At 40.8% G+C, this 24,857-nt stretch overlaps 1 protein-coding gene across 2 annotated transcripts in view; it reads left to right on the top strand.

The window, feature by feature from the left end:
- FNDC3B (fibronectin type III domain containing 3B) overlaps positions 1 to 24,857 on the top strand; it is a 371,221-nt gene that overhangs the window by 332,618 nt on the left and 13,746 nt on the right. For both annotated transcript variants that reach the window (XM_054039466.1, XM_054039465.1), the window contains exons 24-25: positions 11,494 to 11,660; positions 18,340 to 18,467. In XM_054039466.1, coding sequence (XP_053895441.1) covers positions 11,494 to 11,660; positions 18,340 to 18,467 — 295 coding nt within the window. The remainder of the gene's footprint in view (positions 1 to 11,493; positions 11,661 to 18,339; positions 18,468 to 24,857) is intronic.

Genomic DNA, 24,857 nt, shown 5'->3' on the forward strand with positions numbered 1-24,857 from the left:
CTCTCTCTGCACTCAGAAAGAGGCTCTTGGCTCCCAGCCTTCTTATACAGGCCAGTTGGGGCCTGATTGGGGCGTGGCCCAGCTGTGGCTACTTCCCCAATCAGCCCAGTAGCTTTTCCCTTTGCCCCAGCCCTCTGCCAGAGCTGTTTTAAACCCCTCTGCAGGAGCAGGGTAGCCACCCAGCTACACAGGCCTTATACAGTATGTGCTCCACAAGCAACTTTTCCTGGTGAATGGAAAGTGCGTGCTGCAGTGGTGGAAAGATATAAGAGAGGGTGAGGGGAAAGACAACACACAAGTGTACTATAATAGTGGGCTCTCTTTAATGAATAAATATAACAACACGCAGATTGGTCACAGCTAGCTACATCTGGCCCTCAACCAGTTTAATCAGAAAAATAATTGGCATCTCAAGAAGATAATCCTTGTACAGCTTCACACAGAGGTCCTGATCCTTAGCTGATGTAAATTGGCACACTCCATTAACTTCAATGAGCTATGTTGATGTTTGCCCACTGAAGAACTTGTCCAGAAGCTCAAATTGTAAGTAATAAAACCACCATGAAAGTGCCCACCCTCTGTGCCAATTTGGGCTCACCCAGACCAATAAGGGGTTCTGTACCACCTGCCTTTCAACTTTGGGTGTCTTAATGCTACGCTGTTCTGTTTCAGCGCTCTGACACCAATGGTCAGCCTACAAGCATAAGGTCCCACCCTAGCTTCCACCAGCTTAGTTTCTTATTGCAGGGTGACCTCAGCAATCTCTTCTGGTCCCAAATCCCCCCCAAAATCCATCTCCCTGAGTTCTTAACTACCAGACTTTTCCCCTCTGGTTCATCACTCCTGAAGGCGTGAAATCTGCCCTCAATTATTAGTTCACTTTTAGCGCACACACACACACACACTCCACACAGTTTGCACAACAGATACCTTCTTGAGCTAAAAATAAACAAAAGATGTATTAATAGAAAATTCATAGATGCAGTGATGAAATACAATAGAAAAGCAAACATAGTTTACACAGAAAATAAACATAAAGACACAATCTCAGGCTTTACACTTCTATATTAGCTAAATTCCCTTTTCTAAAACAAGTTACCAATTGCCTCTGTAGAGTTTCCCAGCAGGCCCTCTCTCCTAGAAGGGATCCAGTGCTTCATGGACAGCACCCCACTTAGATGCCTGGCCCTCAGTTTCTGGATAGCCTTTACTTAAAAAACCCCTTCCCTTTTAAAAGTGTTTGCATTTTTTTCCCCTTTTTCTCAGTCTATGGTAATTCATGGTTATGCAGAGCAGGGCGGGAATTCCAGACTGGGGTTTTCTTTTCCATTTTAAGTTGTTTCAGTGTTTTCCCATTAACTTTAATGGTCCACCATTGTCTCTTCCTGACTGGACAATGCTATGTGCTTGTCGCCAGTGTCACGTAAACACCTGGTCTGGAAGATGCTCGCTCTGCCTGATTGCCTCATCACACTGCTGTGAAGTGATGCTGTAGTTTCACTAAAGATTACTTCCGGGGGGGATTTTGCACCAAAAAATTAAAAATTCTGCAAAATTCTGCTTATTTTATTTGTCAGAATAATGCGGTATAATAACACCAGTTTCAATAACTATTCAGCATGTTCTAAAGGCATGAAAGTTAAGTTACAAACACTTGGTAACTAATACCTTGCATTCCACTTATTATCCTGGATTTTCATTTAAATTATATTACAGAACACCAAACAGCCCAAAAAAAAAACAAAAAAGGAAAAATGTCATTTTAAATAGCTCAGACTTTCACTTAAAAAAGTCTCATTGTCCTGGACCTGGATTCTTTGGGAAGTGCTTGCTTCTGATTGTCCTGACATTTTATTGACTGCTTGGTAAATGTTTTATTTGTCCATAAAGTCTTTTTTTTTTTTTAAACGAGTAAGTAAAATAAATCCTGAGCTGTAATCTAACCCCATTGTGCTACTTTGGCACAGGAAAAAAGTGAGAAAGCACATAGATCTTCCTAGCTGATTCCCTTACTGTCATTTATAAGGCTTTATATCACTCTGGCAATGTAGGGGCCTTAAAACTTTTACAGGTTTTATGCTCCTGGGGGAGTTGACTGACAGTGGGAACAGTTAACTAACAACAGGAACATTAACAATGTTACTACGCAGGCAGGCTGCTACATTTCTGCCTCAGAGAATCAGATCAATTAACAAGCAGGCAGGCTGCTACATTTCTGCGTCCGGGAAAGAGCCTTCCTCGTGCATAATAACAAGACCTACCCCTCCAAGCCCCCAGCCAGCCGCAGTAGCAAGCAAGAGGGAAAGAGTCTCTCTTGCTTTTGTTGGCAGGCACACGCCCAGCCCCATTCCCTGATGGTGATCAACATCTCCCCCGCAGGCATGCATGCCCAGACCCTCTCCCCCCACAGTGATTTGTGTCTCTGAGGCTGCTCCAGGCACGCTGGAACAGATGCACTGCCTGCGCTGCCAGGGAAGAGGCATGTGTCCCCCTGCAAATTTCTTTTGTATTTTTCTGCACAGGGGGGCACAGAAATATGCGGGCCATATGAAGTCTGTGCCCCCAGAGGGGCGCAGAATTTTGTCAGGAGTAAAAGTTACAATTACAATGTTTTACATATATATCCATGCATACGTTCATAACTATAACCTGTATACATATCTCCTAATAACCATCAAGTGCAGGACATTACAAGCTTTTATAAAAGACCTTGTTTGACATATTTATAGACAATAACATTGTCTACAGCCAGTTGATTCAACTGCTTATTTTAGGGAGTTCAGACCCACTGTTTTCCCATTGGAGTGTCTGGTTGTCAGACTCACCTTCCAGATCTACTCTCTTTATGGCAGCACACTTGATGCTGTGCTAAATAAACAACAAGAGGCATTCAATGAATATAAATTCCCACTTGAAATAATGAGTGATAAAACAGCAGCTTCACAGCACAGTGACACTTGGCAGGAGCCCATTACCTGAAGCCACGTATGATGAAGTGGAATATAAAGAAACTTACTTCAAAAAAGCTGCTTCTGTTTGCCTTCACCTAGCCCTGAAGGTAAGAAGATGATAAACCTTTAACTTGCTCTAAATCTGATTATACACAGGAGAAATAACGGAAGTTGGTCTAATAAAAGATTACTTCACCCACCTTGTCTTTGTAAGAATAAACCATATTACCCAGGGAGTCTGGAGAGTGAGTAGCTAGAGAGATTTTTCATAACAGGTCCTATCACTTCCGCCCAGACCTCTCCCACTGCAAATGGTCCCTAAATACTGGCCTGTGTGCTGTATGCAAACCCACCCACGCCCTATGGCGATTTCCAAGAGCATAAATGATTATGCAGGGCCTCAGCACCGGGGCAGTGTAAGAAAACAATTGCAACCTTCCCTCTGTCAGGCAGCCAATAAAAGCACTATCTGGCAGAGCAGTGTAGCTGAGGCAGTTGGATGATGCCTTGACTCAGTGCATCTCTGCCTACAGGACTCTTATAAAGCACCAAACATAAACCAGAGCTCTCCCAAACGGTATAAACTGCATGGAAGGATGTTGGTACGGCTGGCTGTCACTCCACAGGAGAAATTCTTCCCTGGGATGCAGAGGCCTTCTAGTGCAAGCTCTTATAGTTTACATACGTCTTTCACCCAGTGAGTCCAAGTCATTAGAAGAGTGGCACATAGCCATAAGTATGGGTTACAATATTGTCAGGTGCTACTGCATATGAAAGGCTGACCCACAGAATGCAAGTTAGATCCAAATCTTTTGACAACATGGATTTACTCTGCAGGGCCTATCGACACGGATCTCCTGTAGATCACTTGGTTTGTAAAGTACAGTCAATGACTAAGCAGAAGAAAGGAAATATTTTTTCCTATTTCTCTTTTTATCTTTCTTTCTCTTTTGATTTATCTTTGTCTTTGTACTCTGAAGGAAGAAGCACTTGATTATATTAGCTGGACAGAATGGTATGGTTGTAAATATCTCATACTTGTTTATATGGATCAGTTTAAAAAAATGCTATTTAGAAAAACCAGTGAGGGGTTTTGTTTTTGAGCACACTTGAAAACTGTAATACTGTCCACTTGCTCTTTCATTTAGGTTGCATGGAAGAAAACATTTGTTTAGGTTACTGAATTGCTGTGCCAGTGCTAACAGAATTAGGAGTAGTGCTAGACTCATTGGGGTCAGATAAGAACTATTTTCTCCAACAACAGTATATAACACTGATGAAACCAGCACAAATTAAGTTCAAAAAATGTATTTACAGTTAATCTGCTGTTGACTTCAGTGATTTCTCTAGGTTTTAAAAAATTTGGTAACACTCAGACAGTAAACTTTGAGAAAACAGCCAAAACAAAACAATATTTATATACTCTGTTCACTTCTGCTCTTAAATCTCTGGCATTTTCCAGACAGTTGGTCAACTCAGTGCTTAGGATGATATGTGTGCATGTGCATATACACATCATGTATACATGAATTCTGTCTGTCTAGGTATTGATTGATTATGGGTCGTTCTGGCCGGGGAGAGGGCTATGACTAGAGTGCCAGGGGATATAATGATGCAACACATTTCCCAGCTATTCCCAGCTCATGGGGCTCCTATGGAGCCCAGGCAGCAAATTTAAATCTGCTCTATCTTTCTGAAACCCTTGCTAGGAAGGTGTTTAAAATAATACCTGCCCTCATACCTCTGGTGCATCAGCCCCCCACTGTTTCAGGAGAGACAAAATGACACTTTCTCACATCAGTGGGAGAGATGTTCAGTTAGAGACTGGAAGGGGGTAAATCTCCAGACCAAGTGTGGCTGGAAATAGGCAGGATTTGGATGTCCGTCATGATGCAGGGGTGTGAGTGAGGAAGGACTTCATGCTGATGGAAGTCTAGAGGTGGGGGCCTATCAGCACTTTGACTTCAGTGGAGCAGCACCCATTTTGATCAGCTGAGAATCTGGCCTCTGTTTTTCCAATTCAAGCCCTGCAAAGAACTTGATGTTCTCTTACTCCTCCGGTGAATTGTGTTCCTATTTTGCAGCTTCTACTTTCCTAGGTGCCACCTCACAGTGTGTGGAACTGCTGGTGGGAAAAGAAAATCACATAAACAGATGAGGTTTGATGTGCTCTGTAAACAGAGTAGAGGAGCCATCTATTTAAAAAAAAAAAACTAAGTGGGAGGTGAGGGTTGTAATTGTGCAGAAAACAGGGACATTTTTACTGTTGTGATAATCCTGCTTTATTAAGCCATTAACCGCTGTTGATTCATGAAATGCATGAACCTTGGTTTTAAATTAGGCAGTTGCTGGTGTTGTGGAGAAAAAAGCCTCAGGTTGCCAGGTTAAATTTCTCTTCAGCCCATTGATATTGCAGATCACCATATTTTGCAGCAAGACAGTAAAGCATCAGGCTTCTGTTTATGCTATTGCACTTTGCTCGAGAATGCTCTCTTATTCAGTGCTGTGCATTGGATTTTTCTTTTAAATTAAGTTGTTGGGGTGTTAAAATGTGTTTCCAAAATCTAAGCAAAACCCAAAGAGGAACCAGCTGATTAAACTGAGTTGAGGCCTTGTGAATGAAGACAGAATGAGGCACATTCATAATCCTCTGTTTGATTGGAAGGGCTTGAAGTGGGGGTAATAAAACAGCTGTGACATACATACCATTTCCCAGAAAGATCTTTATTGAGAAGAAAAGAGTATTGATGAGAAAATCAGAGCCATGACCTCTCCCAAACAATTTTTCTAGGACACCCTGTTCTCTCTTTTCATCTGTGAAAATAAATAAATGATTTCTGTGTTTGACAGAATGTCAGGGAGAATAATTCAGGCTACTAAGGTAAGAAGATGGGGGAAATATCTGGGGAATGTCTCCTTCACTAGACAAAGTCACTTTTGTTTTCAGGTTTTGGTACTTATTGAGTGGGAGGGCATATTACCTCAAGTTAAAATGTAGTCTTAATACTAATGGTCCATTCTTGCATGGTGTGATCTTCCCACAGTAAACACAATGCTGTTTACTGAACTGTTGAACAAAATGCCAGCAAAGTTGACCTCCACCCCACATCAGAGAACAAAGCCTGACTTTAAGCTTCATAGTTTGTAGCCTTCAAAGTCTCAGGCTGAGGGGGGAATAAGCCTCATAGAACCAGAGGTTTCTCAAACTCCACAGACTAATTTTTGGGTTCACATAGATGGTCCATCCAACTAAATGTTTGAGCCATTTTTTCCTCTCTAATTTTAACCCGCGTCTATTTTTCAAGGGTGGGTTACAGCATTTACATTCTTTCGGCCAATTTATAACCCACATGGGGCAATGTTCATAACTAAGCCAATCTGAGTTAATGTCCAAGGCTTTCAGAGAAACATGCTTCACTAACATCCAAAAGAACTTACCCTTCCCTTGCATTCCCTTCAACTGCTAATTTTGTTGATCTATCAAGCAATCCAGTTTGTCCAATAAGATAATGAGCCCACCTTGGCTGAGACTTCTCTCTACCTTTATCGCTGCCTCAGTAAGCAGGTTTGGTGGGGTTTTGGGGAACCAGTGGAAACAAACTTGTAGTTCTCCTGGGCAAGTACATGTAGTCATGCAGGGGAAACTGGTTAAAATCAGTCTCTGGATTGTGCATTCAGTGCTCGTATGAGTTTCCCATCTCTCATGACGAAGTCATCAGATAGCATAAATTTTTTAGATATCTCTTTTCTTTATTAAGTATGTTTTCAGAAGCCAATCTGCATTTTAATCGCTTTTGCTTAAATGAGAAATGTTCATACAAAAGGAAAAGCCAGGGTATGTGTCGGCACCTGTTGATGATGATGATCAGTTTATGTTGGTGCTCATAATGTACCCTGGAGTCATCCACGAAGGGAGATTCACTGCTCAAAGCTGCTCTCTGTCCAAGGACAGGCAGATAAATGGGTAGAGGTTAGAAGAAGGGGAAGAACAGAGAAGCCTTTTTAATATCCAAATCACACCCATTCTTGCTAGGGAGTCTTTAAGAGGGTCTCAAATGCAGACAAGATGGGGGCCTGGCAGATGGGCTCGGGACTATTGTCTCATGCATAGGGGGCTGTGTGGAAGAAGGCATGGAAGGGATTGTGCAAGAAGCAGAGAAATGAGCATACAACAAGGGTTGAAATGTCAGGAGTAAAGGGGACGGTGCAATGTGAAGTTCATCAAGGAGGACAAACTGGGAGGGGCAGAGTTACATAGAGCTCAAGAAGCTTAATATTATTTAAAACTTGCTATAGATTTTAAAAGCATTCACTAGCAATGGTCAGAATGAAAACAAGTTAATCTTATCTTTAATAATCATTAACTGGCTGTACAGCACAGGAACATACCATCTGTGTGGTGTCTGACAAAACAGTGTGTGCTTTGTAGATGCATAGAATGGCTTACAATGCATGATGTAGTATGATTCCAAACATGTGCAATCCTTACCCAGGGAATATTCCCATAAGCGTTCCCCTAGGAGTTCTGCTTGAGTAAGGACTGCAGAACATGTCTCACAGATATTGAAAGCTTCAGTGCCAAATGGAAAATACACTGATTTTAAATGTAATGAAGATCACTTCTCAAGGAATACAAAGTGCCCACTGCAGGCTTTAATAGAATTCTACATGATTATCAAAAAGTCAGCTGTGTTTTGAAGTTTAAATGTTTGTAATCAAGATGAAATGTTTTCATTTCTTAAATCACAATATGCATCTTCTGACATAATTAAGATCCATTATTGTTATTGCAGACTCTAACTTTAATTGAATCTGATTGACTTAATAAAGCAGCCTGTTTTCCTCTAAGTCATCTTAGAAGGGATGGCAACATTTTAAAGGTTTTAATCGGCTACCATTACAGTGTTCTGTATTGCAGTGAGGATACAGGTTCTTCCTGGAATGCATTTTGCTTTCACTGACGGATGTTTCTTGAGATAAAGAAAATGATGAGGGATGAGGGAGAGAGTAATTGGAATAATTATGCCTATTTCCAAATGTCAGAGAGGGCTGAATAAGAATCGGTCTAGGAAATTAAAAACAGAAATTTATGGAGCAAAAATCTGGAAACTCCAACTCAAAACATAACCAGCGACATTCCCATAGTCCTCGGGAAAGTTGCAGGTTGTTAATCTCAGTAAGTTTTCCTGAGTTTTGCCTCAATTTTTAAACAATCAATTTTTTCAAACCTTGAGGATAATGAGGTGATGATTAATAGCCAACATGGATTTGTCAAGAACAAATCATGCCAAACCAATCTCATTTCCTTCTTAAACAGGATAACCGGCATAGTTGATAAGGAACTGACTTGATCCATCAGGACTTTAATAAGACTTTTGATAGAGTTCTACATGCCATTTTCATAAGCAAATATGGGTTAGATTAAATTACTATAAGGTGGGTGCATAACTGGTTGAAAGACCATTCTTCATTTGGATGCAAACAAAATTAAGCATATTCACTGTACCCATTGCTCTGTGCATTCACCATTCACCATCAGTGTTAGGTGACCTAAGTCACATGGTATTCTTTCTGCTCCCTGGATGGCTGACTGAAACACTTTTAAACTGCGGGAGGACTTGACTTGTGCCATGAAAACTAGGGCAAATACACCTTTGCATGGGTATTTGCAACATCTTCTCTTTTCACAAACAAAAATTGTGCATGCAAATGCTGAGGGCCTCTGCCCTCCTGGGGAGGGAGGGATTAAAGTGTAGCATCAGTAAGCTAGTCCTCCGTAAAGCAGAGTAGTTCCCCAGTCAAACAGAGTTGTCCCACTGACTTAAATTTAAGCACAAACATAAGTGCTTTACTGGATCACTTCTTAATGCCTCTACAAAACCTTCACTTTTGGATTCCTTGCCTTTGTGTAATTCACAATCTGATCTTTCAAATAATCTATCTTGCCTTGAGGGTGATGCAAGGCCATCCTGTGGCATGGGCATCTCCAGAAGGCATTGTGCTCCAGGAAGCACAACACCTACCCACAACTCCCCAGCCTGGAGGAGAGTACATTCTACATCATCCCTTTAGTTGGTTCAATCTGCTTCCCTTGGTACACCCAACCAGTTCTAATCATCACTGCAATGGCAGCAAGTGGCTGCGACTCTGCCTCCATCTTGCCATCCACATGCCCTGGATTGGTGGGAGGGAAGAATCCTCTCACTTCCCTGAGTGCTGAAACGACTTTTGAGTTAGTCTTTAGGTTGGGATGTGCAGGGTGAGGGGAATGCTGCTTATGTGTGTACACGCATACACAGACGAGGCCTAAATTTCCAGCCTGTTACACTATATCCATTTTGAGCATTTAATATAAAACTACTTTCAAAAAGACTTACCCTGCGATAACAGGCTCTTTCCTGGCCATTTGAAACTTTCCATTGATGCTTGCATTACTATCAGAAGTGTGGGATAGCAAAGACAATCGACCTGAAAACATCAGTGTCTAAAGTTGAATAGAAGTACTACTTCCTCTTCAGAAATTTCATATTAAATCAGAAAGTGGCTGAAAGAGAAGTATTTAATCTGATCTCTCCTAAACTCTTCATAAATTTTGAGGATGGATCTAGAATTTACAATCAAAGTGAGGGGTCATTAAATCTTTATGGCAGTATTAAACCTAATTAGTCCTCAAAGTACAATTCAGCAATTTTGACCTCCCTGAACATTTCTTTTTATTACAGATGATTCTTGACTTCTGTTTGTGCTTTGTACTTCTATGAATTTGTACCATAATTTAACGTGAATTGGTTTCTGTCCCCTGAGAGCTAATGGCACAAGCCCTTTTGTTGTGAAACCCCTGAATTGATTATTCTCTAAAGATTGTAAAAAGCCGAAAGGGCCAGGATTTATTATTCAGAATAGAACTCTAGATTTAGGGGGAGGGGAAGTCAAAAGGAATCATTTTGTCTTTTTCCCAGTTGTTCCAAATCATCTAAAATAGTTAGGATACTTGAATGCATGTATTAACCATCAGAAGACCACGTGATTCACAGTGGTGAATTTTATAGTCCCGTAAATTCAGGGTCCATGCAAAAAGTATCCAGCTGTGTTCTCCAACTGAGAATTAAGGATCATTTGCTGCAAGAGACTGAGCATGTCCTGTGACGTGCCATGTACCTTCAGTTCCCATTCTGCGTCCCCTTACAGAGTGCATAAAGAACTAGAAATCACTGTCTGATGTATGACTATTATTGACATTACTGACATGTTCTCTAGTGGAGACAGCAATGTAAATTGGAATTCAGGTTCTCTCTGGTTAGCATCTTGTACTTTATGTATGGTATTGTATTATACAGGTGAGTTTTCTTTCTTTGTGTTTGGCCCAGCCAGAACCAGTGTTTTGGAAGTCAGTGCCTAAACACTGTCTCCTTTTAGAGTTCTTGTCTTCCCCCAAGCTGCTCTCTACATCTAAAACAATCTTCCTGATCTCATTCACTAGACAGCCTCTCTCGTTCCCACAAATCACTCTTTAAAACCTACTTCTTCAAGCTTCCCTCCCCACCCCCGATATTGATCATCTTGCAACATGCTCTCTTTTGAGCTGTTGCCTTGTATGTTTGTCTTGTTTTATTTCAGTTTGTAAACTCTTCAAGACAGAGAAAGGTGTCCGGTCTATGATCAGTTCTGAAAATCCTGACATGTTGATTTAAATGGAGTTACGCTGGGTTTAAACTGATGTAAATGAGAGCAGGATTGAGCCTTGGAGGGTGGGGGGGCTACTTGTGTGAGTAAGGACTAGTCAAATGAGCTAGGGTTTGCAGGATTGGGCCCTGTGTTTGTGAAATGCTGTAAATTACCAGCACTACATCGGTGTACAGAGTTACAAAAACGTCGGGAATGGAGGTTGTTCGTAACTCTGAAATTTTCATAACTCTGAACAAAACGTTATGGTTGTTCTTTCAAAAGTTTATAACTAAACATTACCTTAATACAGCTTTGAAACTTTACTATGCAGAAGAAAAATGCTGCTTTCCTTTTAATTTTTTTAGTAGTTTATGTTTAACACAGCACTGTACTGTATTTGCTTTTGTTGTTGTGGTGGGGTTGGTTTGGTTTTTTGTTTTTGGTCTCTGCTGGTGCCTGATTGTGTACCTCTGGTTCCAAATGTTGTCAGTTAGTAACTCTGGTGCTCTTAACTCTGAGGTTCTACTATATTGTAATGAAGGTGTATGGTAAAGTAAACGTAATCCATTTTGATTAAGTCGCTAGTAAGCAACATATAGATAGATGTTTTCCAGATATAATTATTTTGCAATATAGAGGATTATTTGCAGAAGATACATTAAACTGTTGGTTTTCCTAATATCTAATAATAGATTTATTATATATGCTTGTTTATATACTAATCTTTGTAATTATATTTGGTAATTTCCATGATATGAGCTACAGTTCTTCAGAGTATGAATGTTTGGGTATAAAAAACCTATATGCATATAACATTCAGAAAAGCTATTGCCACCCCAAGTGCAACTAATTTCGTTCTCTAATTGCTGGTTTCTAGGTTTATTCCGATTTATAGGGGACCAAGTCACACCTACAAGGTACAAAGGCTGACAGAATCTACTTGCTACACATTTAGAATACAGGCAGTAAATGATGCTGGGGAAGGGCCGTTCTCAGAAATATGTACCTTCTGCACAACCAAATCTGTCCCACCTGCCATCAAAGGTATGGATTAACAATAGGATCTGATGCATGCTCTGTAGGGGCGGGAGGAGGGGAGGGAGAGGGAAGGCATGGTTGTTGACTAGTTAAATAACTTTCTAATAACTTATGATAGGAAACTCAATTCTCACCAAAGAAAATTTGAAAAAATTTACAAAAAATAAACCTTACTAGATTAATTACTCTACAGAGATGGTCAAAAATACTGTTACTAACAAAAGTTACAGGATGTGGGACCATTACTGTGAAATATTTTAATGAGGGGCATAACTGATAGGATGTATATGTAGGTATGCGTATGGGGCTTGAAAACTAATGACATTACATGTTGTTCAACTATGAAAATGCATTTAACACTCCAGAGTTTAGTTTTCCTTTAATGTATAAAACTCCCATTGACATTTTATGTGCACAAGAAGGGAGATTATCCCCATCTGCATAGCCTCATTTAAGTTTGTTTTCCATAGGAAATAAGCAGAGTGTATTCAAACTAAATTCGATAATTAAAGCCCTTTTGTGCTATATAAAATGATCACACTTTTCAGCACCTTTCAAGGAAGTTGCATTACCAAGAAGATACAGGAGCCACAGATAATTTTACATTAGATGAACTGAGTTGAATTCAGACCACAGACTGACCATTTTAGTGTGTTTTACCCTGTTTACGATAATTCCTACAGGCTGTCTTGATGGCTTATTCAAGACATTTCTTTTTCTCTGTTGCCCATTTCCTCCTCTTTGCTGATTCGACTTTGACTGTCCAGTGTATCCATTCTACAGTACACCTTTTTTCCTCTCCCATAATTTGTTGGTATCATCTGTATTGCAGTGTTGCTCTTTCATTCTCATTAGTTGTTTTCCAGCAATCTCTGTGATCGAAACTCGAAATAAAGTTCACTCTTCCTCCGCGGTAGACAGCTGGTCATCCAATATAGAATATTTATTGGAAATTTCTACCATGTAACTATTAGCAATTGCTTCATAATAACGCTTATCAACACTGAAGTGTTTCAATGCAGTAGATACCTGTCTCTGGAACTCTATTAAATGGAACATCATTGTTGCTATAAGGAGTCAATCAAATTCCGGAGCAAGATCAGCATTCCTAAATACATGTACATCCTACATGAACTTAATCAAGCGTTTCCAAACTAGAATGGGAATACAAGGTTGCATTGTTGCCCAATGGATTCCAAAATGTATACTTATGGCAATTCTTGTGCTGAAACCAAGTATCCATTAAATATAGTCCAGGTGTAGAAGCAAATTCTAGTAGACCCACACCATTATCTGATCTGTATTCTGGTTGGTCATGTGGTTCCAGTGCCAGTTCAGATCCAGTTCCATCCTAGCCAGTTCTCACATTCATATCTACTAAGATGACAATATGAAGGTGGGGTGATGTACTAGATACAGTGTCATCTAACATGGCATAAAAAGCATCTTTTTCATTATCATACCTGGCATCATGTGGAGCATGTGCATTAATAACTACTAGATGTCCTACCTTCAAACTGAAAATGGCCATTATCAGGCATAGAGAAAAAACCTGCGAAGCCAGTAGTGCAGATTACACCCTCAGGAACAAAACTAGAGTAACACAAGTGTGCCATCAGATGTACCGTAGGCATTCAACAATCAAAAGGTCTGACATCTATGAGTCATAGCTGTGCTCTCGGTGTTCAAACTCTGCCACGTCTACTGCACTTCACATATGTCAGCATTCAATTCCAATTCTTCAGCCAGGAAAGGTCACTCTTCTGATGGGGCTCTGAATGATCGAACATTCTACAATCTCATCCTCAGATACTGACATTGCTGCAGAAGTGGATATACCATCTTTATATTGGGATCTTTCCCCATCTCTGGTTTATGGAAGAGCCATCGTCATATGGTCTGATGACTCTTACTCTAGTAGAAGATTTAGATGAATCCTGAAGCTTGGTTCCGTTGTGAGTGGCAGATGAAACTGCTGAAACAGATAAAACATATATGAAACTGCCAGCACTTTATGTCCTTTTTTTCCACGTGTTGAAGCTAGAGACTGTATTTGAGAGCTTGAAGGTCCTAATTGAATGTCCATTCTCATGGCTTCCACTATTGAAGGACAAAAATGGAAAATACTGCCAGGATATTGACGCACAGCTTAAGCATTGGCATGAGTATTTTTGTGAATTAATTAATAGATTCCCACCATAATGCAATTCCTACTACAACTTAATCCCAAAATGAACCCATCAGAAAAAGGCTGGTGACATTAGAGAAAGTGATGCTTGCCATCAAATAGTTACAAAATGATGAAGCACTTGGTCTTTATTTCATCAAAACTGCTAAATAGTGGAGACCCGGATTTAGTTCACTGGCTACACAGAGCTGTCTTAAAAGTTTGGGAAACTGTTCATATTCCAGAAGATTGGAAAAGAGGCTGAATCACCCATTTAAAAAAAAAAAAAGAGAGAGAGAACGATTAGCTTGCTCAAATTATAGTGGAATAATGCTGCTGCCACTCCCAGGGGAGGTGTTTATGATCATACTTCTGAACCAATTGAAATATTGTTTCAACCCAAAAATGAGAGGCAACCAGTGTGGTTTCCACACTCTGGGAAATGTTATTGAAGAATGACTAGAGCGACAGAAGAAAGTTAACATTGTGTTCATAGACTTTGCAGCTGCTTTAGACTCAGTGCATCAGTCAGCACGATGGGTACTGCTATGCCAGTATGGAGTGCCTAGCGGAGGAACTGTACCACTGTACATTTAGCTGTGTGAGGGTCTGTGGTTGTATTACAGACTATTTTTAGTAGAATCAGAGTTACACCAGGACTGTGTTTTCTTACGTACATTATTTAGTGTTCTAATAGACCGTTGACGAAGCTGACTGAGGCAAAAGTTAAGAGGTGTGAAATTTGAAGATTCATCTTTTCTAGGATCTTGAGTATGCAGGTGATGTTTTCTTACTTGGAGAGATTACTGACCAACTACAGTTAATGCTGGAAAAGCTGTGAAAAACTTCAGAATTGATGGGACTTGAGCTCAGTGGTGATAAAACCAAAGCTATGCATGCCTCCTGTAAAACTAATGTTATGCCAAATGCTGCATGTAGATGGCAATGACATTGAATGAGTGAATAGTTTTATCTATCTGGATAGTTGGTTGACAGCAGGAGATTCTATAACCAAAGAAGTCACATATCGGATCTGTCTTGTGTCAGTGGCATTTCAGCATCTTAAAAGGCCTCTATTTGGATGGCAGGACGTCTGTGACAACTATGATATGAATGTGCAGCACAGTAGTGATTACAGCCCTGCTATATGGAGCAGAAACTTGGCCGTTAAAAACAGCTGAGGCAAGGAAACTAATCAGTTTCCCGTGTCTCAAGTTACGGTGTTTTTTTTAATATCCATTGGTTTGATTTTTTCACAAATGAAGAGACACACATTCCTGGCAAGTTGCAATCTTGCATTATATGAGAACAAGATGACTGCAGTAGTTGGGACACATCCAACATGCAGAACGAGGTATTCTTTTTCAAAAATTTTATAGGGGTGAGATCAACGAAAAGAGAGTGCAAGGCCAGCCACGAATGAGATTGGAAGGTGCAATTGTGAGGGATTTAAGAATCCTAAGTCCTCCCATATTGATTCTTACCAAAGGAAGACGACTTGCAAGGGACTGTTCAAGAGGGAAGTCCATTCTGCGTGCCACCATGGCTACATCATAACCATGTGAATATGCTGCTTTGCTCTTTACCATGTGTAGTCAATCTGCTCCAATATATTTGAAGTAAATTTCTTTAGTGATGATGTGGCACCATCATAAGGGAATTTAGAGGGAAGATACTGCAACCACCCATATTAAATTAGTGAACATGGAAACAAACTACTATACACCTACAGGGAATTCCAACAGGAGCAACGTAATGCTTTAGTACTGCATCTCCAAACGGCTTATATCTTTACTGATAACCTGGGGGTATGTAATATTTTTACAGGGATTTCCCCATTGTTTTTGGAATCTACTAGTGTTTTGTTTTGAAGCTGTACTTGTGTGATAGAAAGTTAAGATGTAAATTATATTTGTTCACTTGAGAGCACTCCTTGTCCATTCTGCTGTCCCATATCCAAAATATAATTAGATCAGAACTCCATTTTTCATCTAAATGGAAGAGTACCTTTCCGCCTAAGTATTCAGTCCTAGTTTGGGCATGGTTCACATTCTGAACTGAATGTGAAGTAGCTATGATATTCCACAAATATTGGGGTGGGGTGGGAGTGTCAGGGACATAATTAAATGTCAGGATACTGTCAGTGGTAGACCCCACAATACGGCAAACACTGTAGCCGCAGACACTGCAACAGGAAAGTGATACTGAATGGAACAGAGATGAGTCCTGTCGAGTCAGGCAACAAAACTGGCCATTTTTGATTCCCTCCAATGTCCAGACTCATTTAAGAAAGGGGATACATTGTTTTCTTGATTTTGACAAAGAAATGTATATGATGCCATGTTTTGTTCTGCAATTGGCAGACAAAAACCTAAAAGAGTGTGTGAGGGTGAGAGGTGTACTAGCTCAGATGAACATTTCCATTCTCCATCTCTCCAAGTAGGCAGGTGTTGGTATGAAAAGCAAATTTATATTTATATTTGGATCTTAATATAATGCACAAGCCCTTTTGAGTGATAATGGATTAGTTTAGGGTTGATGTAATTTATACAGCAGCAGTAGCAGCACCAGTTTCTTTGATGGCTTCTCATATTACTGTATTTTCACAGGGCTGGGAAATGTATTGCTTTTAATGCGCACATGTTCTTGCATGTGCATGTGCTAATGGCTTCCTGAAGTGTATTGCAGCACGTGTCATTCTCTCCAGCCTCACGGTTCACTTTTCAGCCGTATGCTTCCTCTGTCCGACAAACAGCAAGGTTGTTATAATCTGGATGCTGCTGCAGTTGTTTTGAAATCAGCAGAGGACAGATGCTCAGGTGTACATGTGAACATATTGCCATCATTCAAAGCTCTGTGGTCTGTTGACCTGCCAGCTTGCAGTTGCTGGTGGGCACAGAGTGATATCTGATGGCTTTTAGTTGATAAGAGATCATTTTGTGAGGAAGACAGCGTTTCAGCTGCTGATAAATCATGCTTTCCTAGATTCTAGCATATGCCCTGAACCAAAACTTCAAATCTAATCCCTGAAACTTCCAGGATCAGGGCAAGGTTTATATATGAATCCCTGTATTTGAACCTATTCATATGATTTTGGTTCTAGGTTGAATCCAACCCTCCCCCGCTCCCCCCAAAAAAACACAACTCCTGAGGTGCGGTCCTGGCTATACAGAAGTCAATCGCAAAACTCTGATTGACTACAGAATTTTCTATTGCAGAAAATATTTCAAATTTATCTTCCCCCTACTCCCAGTCTATCTCCAACCTTGCCTTCCTAAGCAAAATAATTGATGAGGTAGTAGTAACGAAGCTCCAACAACAAGTATCTGCTGCCCACATCCCAATGCCCTCACAAGTGGACCATGCTACAGAGATGGCAGAAGCTGGGACTAGACGATAAGGGATGGCTTACTCGATAATTGCTCTGTTCTTTTCATACTTTTTGAAGCAGCTGGCATTGGCCACTATTGTAAGACAGGATACTGGGCTAGATGGACCATTGGTCTGTCCCAGAATGGCCATTCTTACGTTCTTAGAGATGGCTCCCGTAGTACAGATGTAGCTCACTGGTGTTACAGAATTCCATGGAAAGTCATCTTGCAGTCACTAGTGATCTCATTGCTTTCTACTTGAAAAATGCACTGGATACCATTACAGTTGAATTATTAAATTCCAAGGCTTTTGCTACACTCACATACTACACTTCTGTAGTTTATTGTGTGTGTGCATATGTTTTGGGGGGAGGGAGGCGGAATGAGATATTTTGTCTCATTTAGATTTTGTGTTGACCTTCAGAGTCTGAAACCAATTCTGATTTTACTTTGATTCAGACTAAAGGCCCCATCTTGCACCTTACTCCAGCAAAACTACTTTTGAAGTAAATGGGAGTTTTGCCTGGTTACTGGGTCTAGTCCAAAATTTACAAAAGAGCTGGTGTATGGGGGTATTTTTAATATTTTAGTTACATAAACATATTCCAGTTTCTCTTAACAGACTTGTGAAGTCCTGCAATTCTCTCTCTAAAGTGTTCTGTGATTTTTGTATAGAGAAGGTATATAATTAGCCTTGGCAGAATTAGATTTTTATTTTTGTATAATTTTTTGGATAATATAAGTGTTTACTTTTAAGAATTTTTTATTTTTATTTATTTAAATTTTCACAGATACAGTAGATTATGGCAGGGTCAGACAATAATTATTTAATGACAGTAGACCTTGAGATTCAAAAAGCTAAAGCTTTATAACTGTTAAAACACAAATTGTCAACCTCATATGTCAAATATGCAAAGTAAATATCCCTAAATCAAACTCTAATTAATGAGTCCTCAAGCAGCATTTTTCTTACTTTGCTTATCTGTAAATTTTGATTATGATTGATGGAAATATTTTTTCGTCAGTTTGTGTGTGTACAGTGAAATCGACATTTAGTGATAAAACTCTAATCATTCCAAGCCTATATATCATTTATTGCAATGTCATTGTTTACATTAGTGTCTAATATACACACATTTTATTACAGCTCCTCGAGTGACACAGTTGGATGGAAATGCCTGTGAAATCACATGGGAAATGGTCCCACCCTTGAAAGGAGACCCTATCAGTTATGTGGTGCAGGTAGTGGTTGGAAGAGAATCTGAATATAAACAGGTAGGATCTTATGTTTAAGGTTTTCATTTCTCATTAATATAACAAACATAAAATCAAAAGCTCTTGATGCTCTGAAATGTTTAGCTGTTTTGCTCACAACTGACACAGTGGAAAAAGCTCCTGGCACTGGTTCCAAAACTGACATTTTCAGACTTTGAATTCAGTAATGGAAAGTGGCTGAGAGCAGTGAATAAGAGGGTGGAATCCACACTCTTAATGACTCAGAAAAAACCCCTCACTGTTCAAAACAGTTTATTCTCATGACAAATGCTGTGTGCCATTTACCTTAGTAATCTGTTTTATACACTCTGATAAGTGCAATAAACCGATATGTGTGAATGCATCTGATTCCAGAGCAATACTATAAAGAAAAGCTTTGAAGAACCACAGATGAAAGATTTGATAGAAGTGCAGGCTGCAAATTACATCCACAAAAAGGATATATGTCTGAATGATCAGGTGTTTGTGTACAGTCCCCAATGCATTTTCCAAGAACTTTGATTAATGTAGGAGTCCGGAGGGAGATCAGTAACCTTTATTAAATGGACGTATAGCTTGTTGATAGGGTAATAAATGCAACAAACCACAGTTATTTCTGCTTATCTTACTCTTTTTATGTTACAGATAGTTATTGAAGCCAGCTCTACACTTTGCAGGGCTCCAAATACATAGTCACAGATTCTCACTGTGCCCAAATTCTATGGGATGCAGATGAGTGGGGGGTGAAAGCACAATAGAGCTCGTTGCAGTTTTCTGATTCTGGGCCTTATTTTATACCAGCTCCAGCATAGATGAGACCAGTTTCAGGGCTCTAATTTATGCCAACAGGTTATGGCCCATAAGGGACATTCTTCCAGGCAGAGATTGTCAGAATAGAGCACACTCTCCACGTGCCTCCTATGCTGGGGACTGCAAGAGTTTGGTGTAGGAACTGGCTAAGCTACCTGTAGGCCTGCTGGGACTATCCCATTCTGGGGAATCCCCAGATGGCGAGATCTGACTGCTTTCTGGGCCCTTTGTGTTGCCTGATTCTGACCCATGGACGGGGTGGCTCCAGGCACCAGCGCAGCAAATGCATGCTTGGGGTGGCAAGCTGTGGGGGCGGCGTGCCGGTCGCCGTGAGGGTGGCAGTCAGGCAGCCTTCGGCAGCATGCCTGCGGGAGGTCCACTGGTCCTGCGGCTTTGGCGGCAATTCGGCGGCGGGTACGCCGAAGGAGCGGGACTGGCAGATCACCCGCAGAAACACCGCCGAATCCGCGTGACCAGCGGACTGCCCACAGGCATGCTGCCGAAGGCTGCCTGACTGCCGTGCTTGGGGCAGCAAAAAACATAGAGCCGCCCCTGCCCATGGCATTTGGTTACTTAAGGGGGAAAAAACCTGAGATCTGATCAAGTGCGGAGATGCAACAGAAGCCGACAGGTCTTTCCCCGTGGAAGTGCTTGTTACTGAGAAGAATTGTTGATGAATGACATAATGATGACTATCAAATACTCCACTACCATACATAGCCGTGTTCCAGGGTACACAGTTAAATATCACTTTAGAAATTTCAAAGAGAAATTTTGAGTTTGTTTTGTGAATTGTCTATGTGAATTGTTGGGGGATTTTATGTATTCCATGCTACTTGTTTAGAGAAACAGATCTTGAAATACAGTTGGTGACTCACAAAGGAAAGGAACATCATTAAGGTTCCAGCTCTCTTAGCACTTGGGTTAAAATTTCAGAATTGTTTAGGCACTAAGCTATTTTGGCCTCAGTAGACGATACAGTCATAAAAATGCCAGCGGGCAGTCCACACACTGTTTCTCACCATTGATAGTGGCGTTGGAGTTGCATCTGTGGTAGATATCCCTAGAAACCTCATTGTAGTCAAGGCCGTGAGTCTGCATGGTTCATAAAACTGAATTACGTGTGGCTGGGGCAGATAGCAAAGATTCTCATTTTCCCTCCCAGACTCTGTGTAGTTATTTTAATATCTCTGGCAAAGGGAATGTTTTTGTTGTTACCCGTTTAGACAGGCTGCTACTTCCCCTCATGCACAGGCAGGAAAGGAGTGGCCAAAGCCTGCCTCCCTCCCCGCCCGCCTGCCCCCAACATACTGGCCAGTGCAGCTAAACTAGTGCAGAAGTGGAATTAATCTGTGCCTGGGAAAGGCCTGGAGTAGCTTCCTTTCCCCTTTGAGCAACGGAGAAGTAAAACTCTGCTCCAGGTGCAGCCTGACTACACCTTTCCCCTTCCACAGGGAAAAGTGACAAGCAAGTCTGCAGAGCCCACAGTGGGGTCCTGATCCTTGATTGTGGCTCCTATTTGTTCACCTTTAAAGAAAAATCCTACAGGTGAAGGTCATAAATTACAGTAATATTCAGGTTTCATATAATAGATAAAGTTATAGTAGAAATCCACTTTTAAGATTTCCTTCAAAACAGACATACACATTATAAAAACAGATTTTTTAACAGTAATAAACAGATTGAAGTCAGTTCAACCAGCTAAAGCAAAAACTGTTCCCCTGTGATATATCCGTCAGTAACTGTCAATTGTCAGGAGATCACTCAATTTGCAGCAATATGTGGGCAGCTATTTAAGACTAGGGCTGAACATCTTAATTGGGAAAGCGTGTTACAAGTCCATGGGACAGCATCTCTCTGATTGCTGCCAATTGATTTATTTCAGATGAGTGTAGCTAGCTGGTAACTGGAACATCTTTGCTCATTTAACTTTAAGCTAAAGCACTTACTTGTGATGACGAAAGTAGAGAAAAAGAGTATGTGTGTGAGTTACACAGAAACACCTTTCTCTGGAACAGAACTAACCAACATAAAGGATTGATCTGCAAAACACTTAGAGCCTCAATGTTATTTATGTGTCTAACTCGCTTTGATTTCAACCTTGCTACCTATTAACTTCAGTGGGACTGTCCTCACAGTAAAAGCATTGTGCTCATAGCATTTGTAAGAGAATCACTTTTCTTGTATAATGAATGGGAGGAATGTTTAAGATTTGACATGCTTCTCTAACAATAATATTACTGTTAATATAAATGCATGTTATAAAGACGGCGGTAAGCTCTATATGATACAGGATTCAGCGTTCATTTTGAGTTAGAAGTTTTAAACTGCCCTGATTGGTTTTACAAGTAAGAGTATTTTTTGTCATCTTAGTTTTGCATCATTTAAAACTCAAAAAAGGTGGTGATGTTGTTGTTTATTTTTAAAAAAGCCTTCCTGTCGGCAGCACCCAAGTCGGGTAATATCCTTTTCTGGTATGTTCAAAGAAAATTGTTGATATTAAGTAAGTTTCCCTGTTCCTCACCGCGTGACTATTCTGGGCCTCTTTCTGGCACCTTTGCTTACACTGTGTGGTACCTTATTCCACATGGAGTCTCCTTGAACTCAGTTGAAATGCTCAGATTGTAGGCCTATACTAGGTCTACACTACAGAGCTAGATCAGCGTAGATCACTACGTCGCTCAGGGGTGTGAAAATTCCACACCCCTGAGTTAGGGTTACCATATTTAAAAATTTAAAAAAAGAGGACACTCCATGGGGCCCTGGCCCCGCCCCTTCCCCGGCCCCACCCCAACTCCGCCCCCTCCCCTGAGCGCTCCGCATTCCCCCTCCTCTCTCCCAGCCACGCGAAACAGCTGCCCGAGCGCTACCAGCTTCACGGTTTGCCGGGCAGCCCCCATGACTCCGGACCCTGCACCCCCGGCCGGGCACTTCCCCTCCCGGGCTCCAGGGGCGCAGGGTCCGGAGGCATGGGGGCTGCCCGAAGCCGGTAGCACTTGGGCAGCTCGGCTCTTACAGAGCTGAGGAGTCAGGGAGCAGCAGCCGCCGCTGGAGCCCGCTCTAAGGTAAGCCAGGGATGCCGGCAAAGCTGGGAGTGTTTTTCCCAGACATGTTCGGCTTTTTGGAAATTCCCCCCGGACGGGGGTTTGATTACCCAAAAGCCGGACATGTCTGGGAAAAAACGGACGTATGGTAACCCTACCCTGAGCAATGCAGTTATACCGACCTAATCCCCTGTGTAGGCAGTGCTACGGCGATTGCAGAGCTTCTCCCGTTGACATAGCTACCACCTCTCAGGGAGGAGTTTAACTAAACTAATGGGCCAAGTTCTCCCATCAGTGCAGGAGCATCTTCACTTAAGCACCAAAGTGGCGCAGCTGCATCAGTGCAGCTGCCCAATGCAGCATTTTAAGTGTAGACCTGCCCTCAGAGTACTTAAGGGTCACAGAATCAAGTGCCATAGTTGGAAAATACATTTGGTACAGATCTTGGCCCCTCAGTACCAGGAAGCCAGTTGAGGATGCAACATGCAAGCTACTGCCTCAGTGGTGATATTTTTCATTAAACAGCAAAACAACATGGACAGTTTGTGTGGATACTGAGCATAGAGCCATCTGTTTCAACTTACTCTCTGTTTTGCGACAAATTAATAGGGACAAAGAGTACAAATTAGAAATAAAATGGACCAGATTCTGCCTCCCTTACTCATGCTCAGCATTTCCTTATTCTGTGAATATTCCCACTGACTTCATTGGGACCATTTGTGGAATAAGGTACTCAGTGAATAAGGGTATCACAACTCCTACCCAGTGTGTGTTGCATCAAGAATCTATCTAACACATGGGCTGGGGAGCAAAATATCAGTAGGAGATATTAGCAGGAGAGAGTAATTCCCTTAGGCAAGTTGTAGCTCCAAGTGAGTTTTACCACTTACAGACAGTATTAGCATTAATGGTGATCTATTGCTGCATATTAAATGAAAGATCTCTCCAGGAACAGGCATTTCAGGATGTATGCCCAGGAAGGGGAAATGTTCGCTTTACTTCTGAGGCGCCTTGTGTGGCGAGTAGTCGTTCCTCTCTGTCAGATTGAAAGAATGCATTAAAATCAGATAAAATAAACATTCCTGTTGGAGTTGTGTTAGTTAATTACATTCAAACTACTAAAAATGACCAGTTTACTAATCTGGGAGCCCCAGTTTATAATGGCTCTGAGCCCTCCCGTCCCCTGCATGTGCTTCTCCTTCATATGGAACAGGAAATTGAGTTTCTACTCACAGTAGGTCTAAAGGGAGGGAGAAAGCTACCATGGAAATAGCACTTCCTCCTTCAGTCCAGCACTCCTGGGTATTCTATATTCTTGTCCTCTTTGCCCAGAGAGGTAGAGGATATGATAAGGACCTATGTGACCAACTGGTTTATCTGTCATCCCCTCCCTGGCAGGTCCATGGGCACTACTTATTTATATACTTCTCCAGTTAGAATTTTATCCAAAGATTTAATTTATTATGTCTCCTCTTGGTGCCTGAAAACCATGCTATAAAAAAGAAACATTTACTTTTCCCATTTCAAGATGATAATGGAATGTTCCTTTTCATTATATTTAAAGGATAGCCATACTCTGAAAAGTGACTGTCTGCAAATGACACCACAGGGCTCTGTCTTTATTCTCTCGCTGTGACTTTCCATATCAAATTTGCTTTGTTTATGAGTCAAAAAGTGAACCTGCTGTGAACTCAGCCTGAGAGTCAGCGGTCAAAATTTGTTCTTTCTGCATCTTGCGTTTTCACCTGTGATAGAGCTTCTGCAGTTAGAATTCAGCTGACAATTGTGTTGATAGTGTGCAAAACAGAAGAGCTGCATTGACTCTGTAGTGCTAGCAGTAATAAAAACTTGGGCCAAGGTTTTCAAAATTAGTAGCCTAAAGTTAGGCTCTTACTCCTTATTTAGTTTGCTCAAAATTATTGAGCAGCTGACTCTTTTGAATAGCTGCTGGATGTTCAGCACTTCTGAAAATCAGACCACTAATTTAGGTGCCTAATAATGGAGCCTATCTTTAGGCACCCAGTTTCTATAATCTATGATAATTTAGATATAGATTTAATAGATATTTCTCTAATAGTTGGGTTTGAGTTCTGTTAGTAAAATAAATAGACATGATCTAAATATATGTTGAATAAGGAGGTGACATTCTCACATACTCTTGTCTAACCATAACTGTAATTTAACGAAGCATCTCATTGAGTTTCTGCATGTTTGTCAATTCAGTTTGTAAACACAAGTATGTGTCTTATCATTTACAGTGGTGTCTTGCCTTATTCAACATATATTTGACGTGCAAAGTAATCCAGGGTCAATTAAGTGTATTCACTTGCTATTTGAAATAAAGAAAGAAAAATGCATTTCTGTTAATTAGAATTGTATATAAATTAAATGTATCCTGAATACAAATTAGATATTCACATTTTTATCTAAATAAATATGAAACCTAGACGTAACAACAGAAATTAGAGATTGGTAAAATCAATTGGGTTCTCTCAAGATTTTAGGTCTGGCTTATCCATCATACCACAGGCCATCTTTTCTATTGGGAAATAGTAGT

Source organism: Malaclemys terrapin, chromosome 9 (genome assembly GCF_027887155.1).
Source record: "Malaclemys terrapin pileata isolate rMalTer1 chromosome 9, rMalTer1.hap1, whole genome shotgun sequence".
In the NCBI taxonomy this organism is placed as follows: Eukaryota; Metazoa; Chordata; order Testudines; family Emydidae; genus Malaclemys; species Malaclemys terrapin.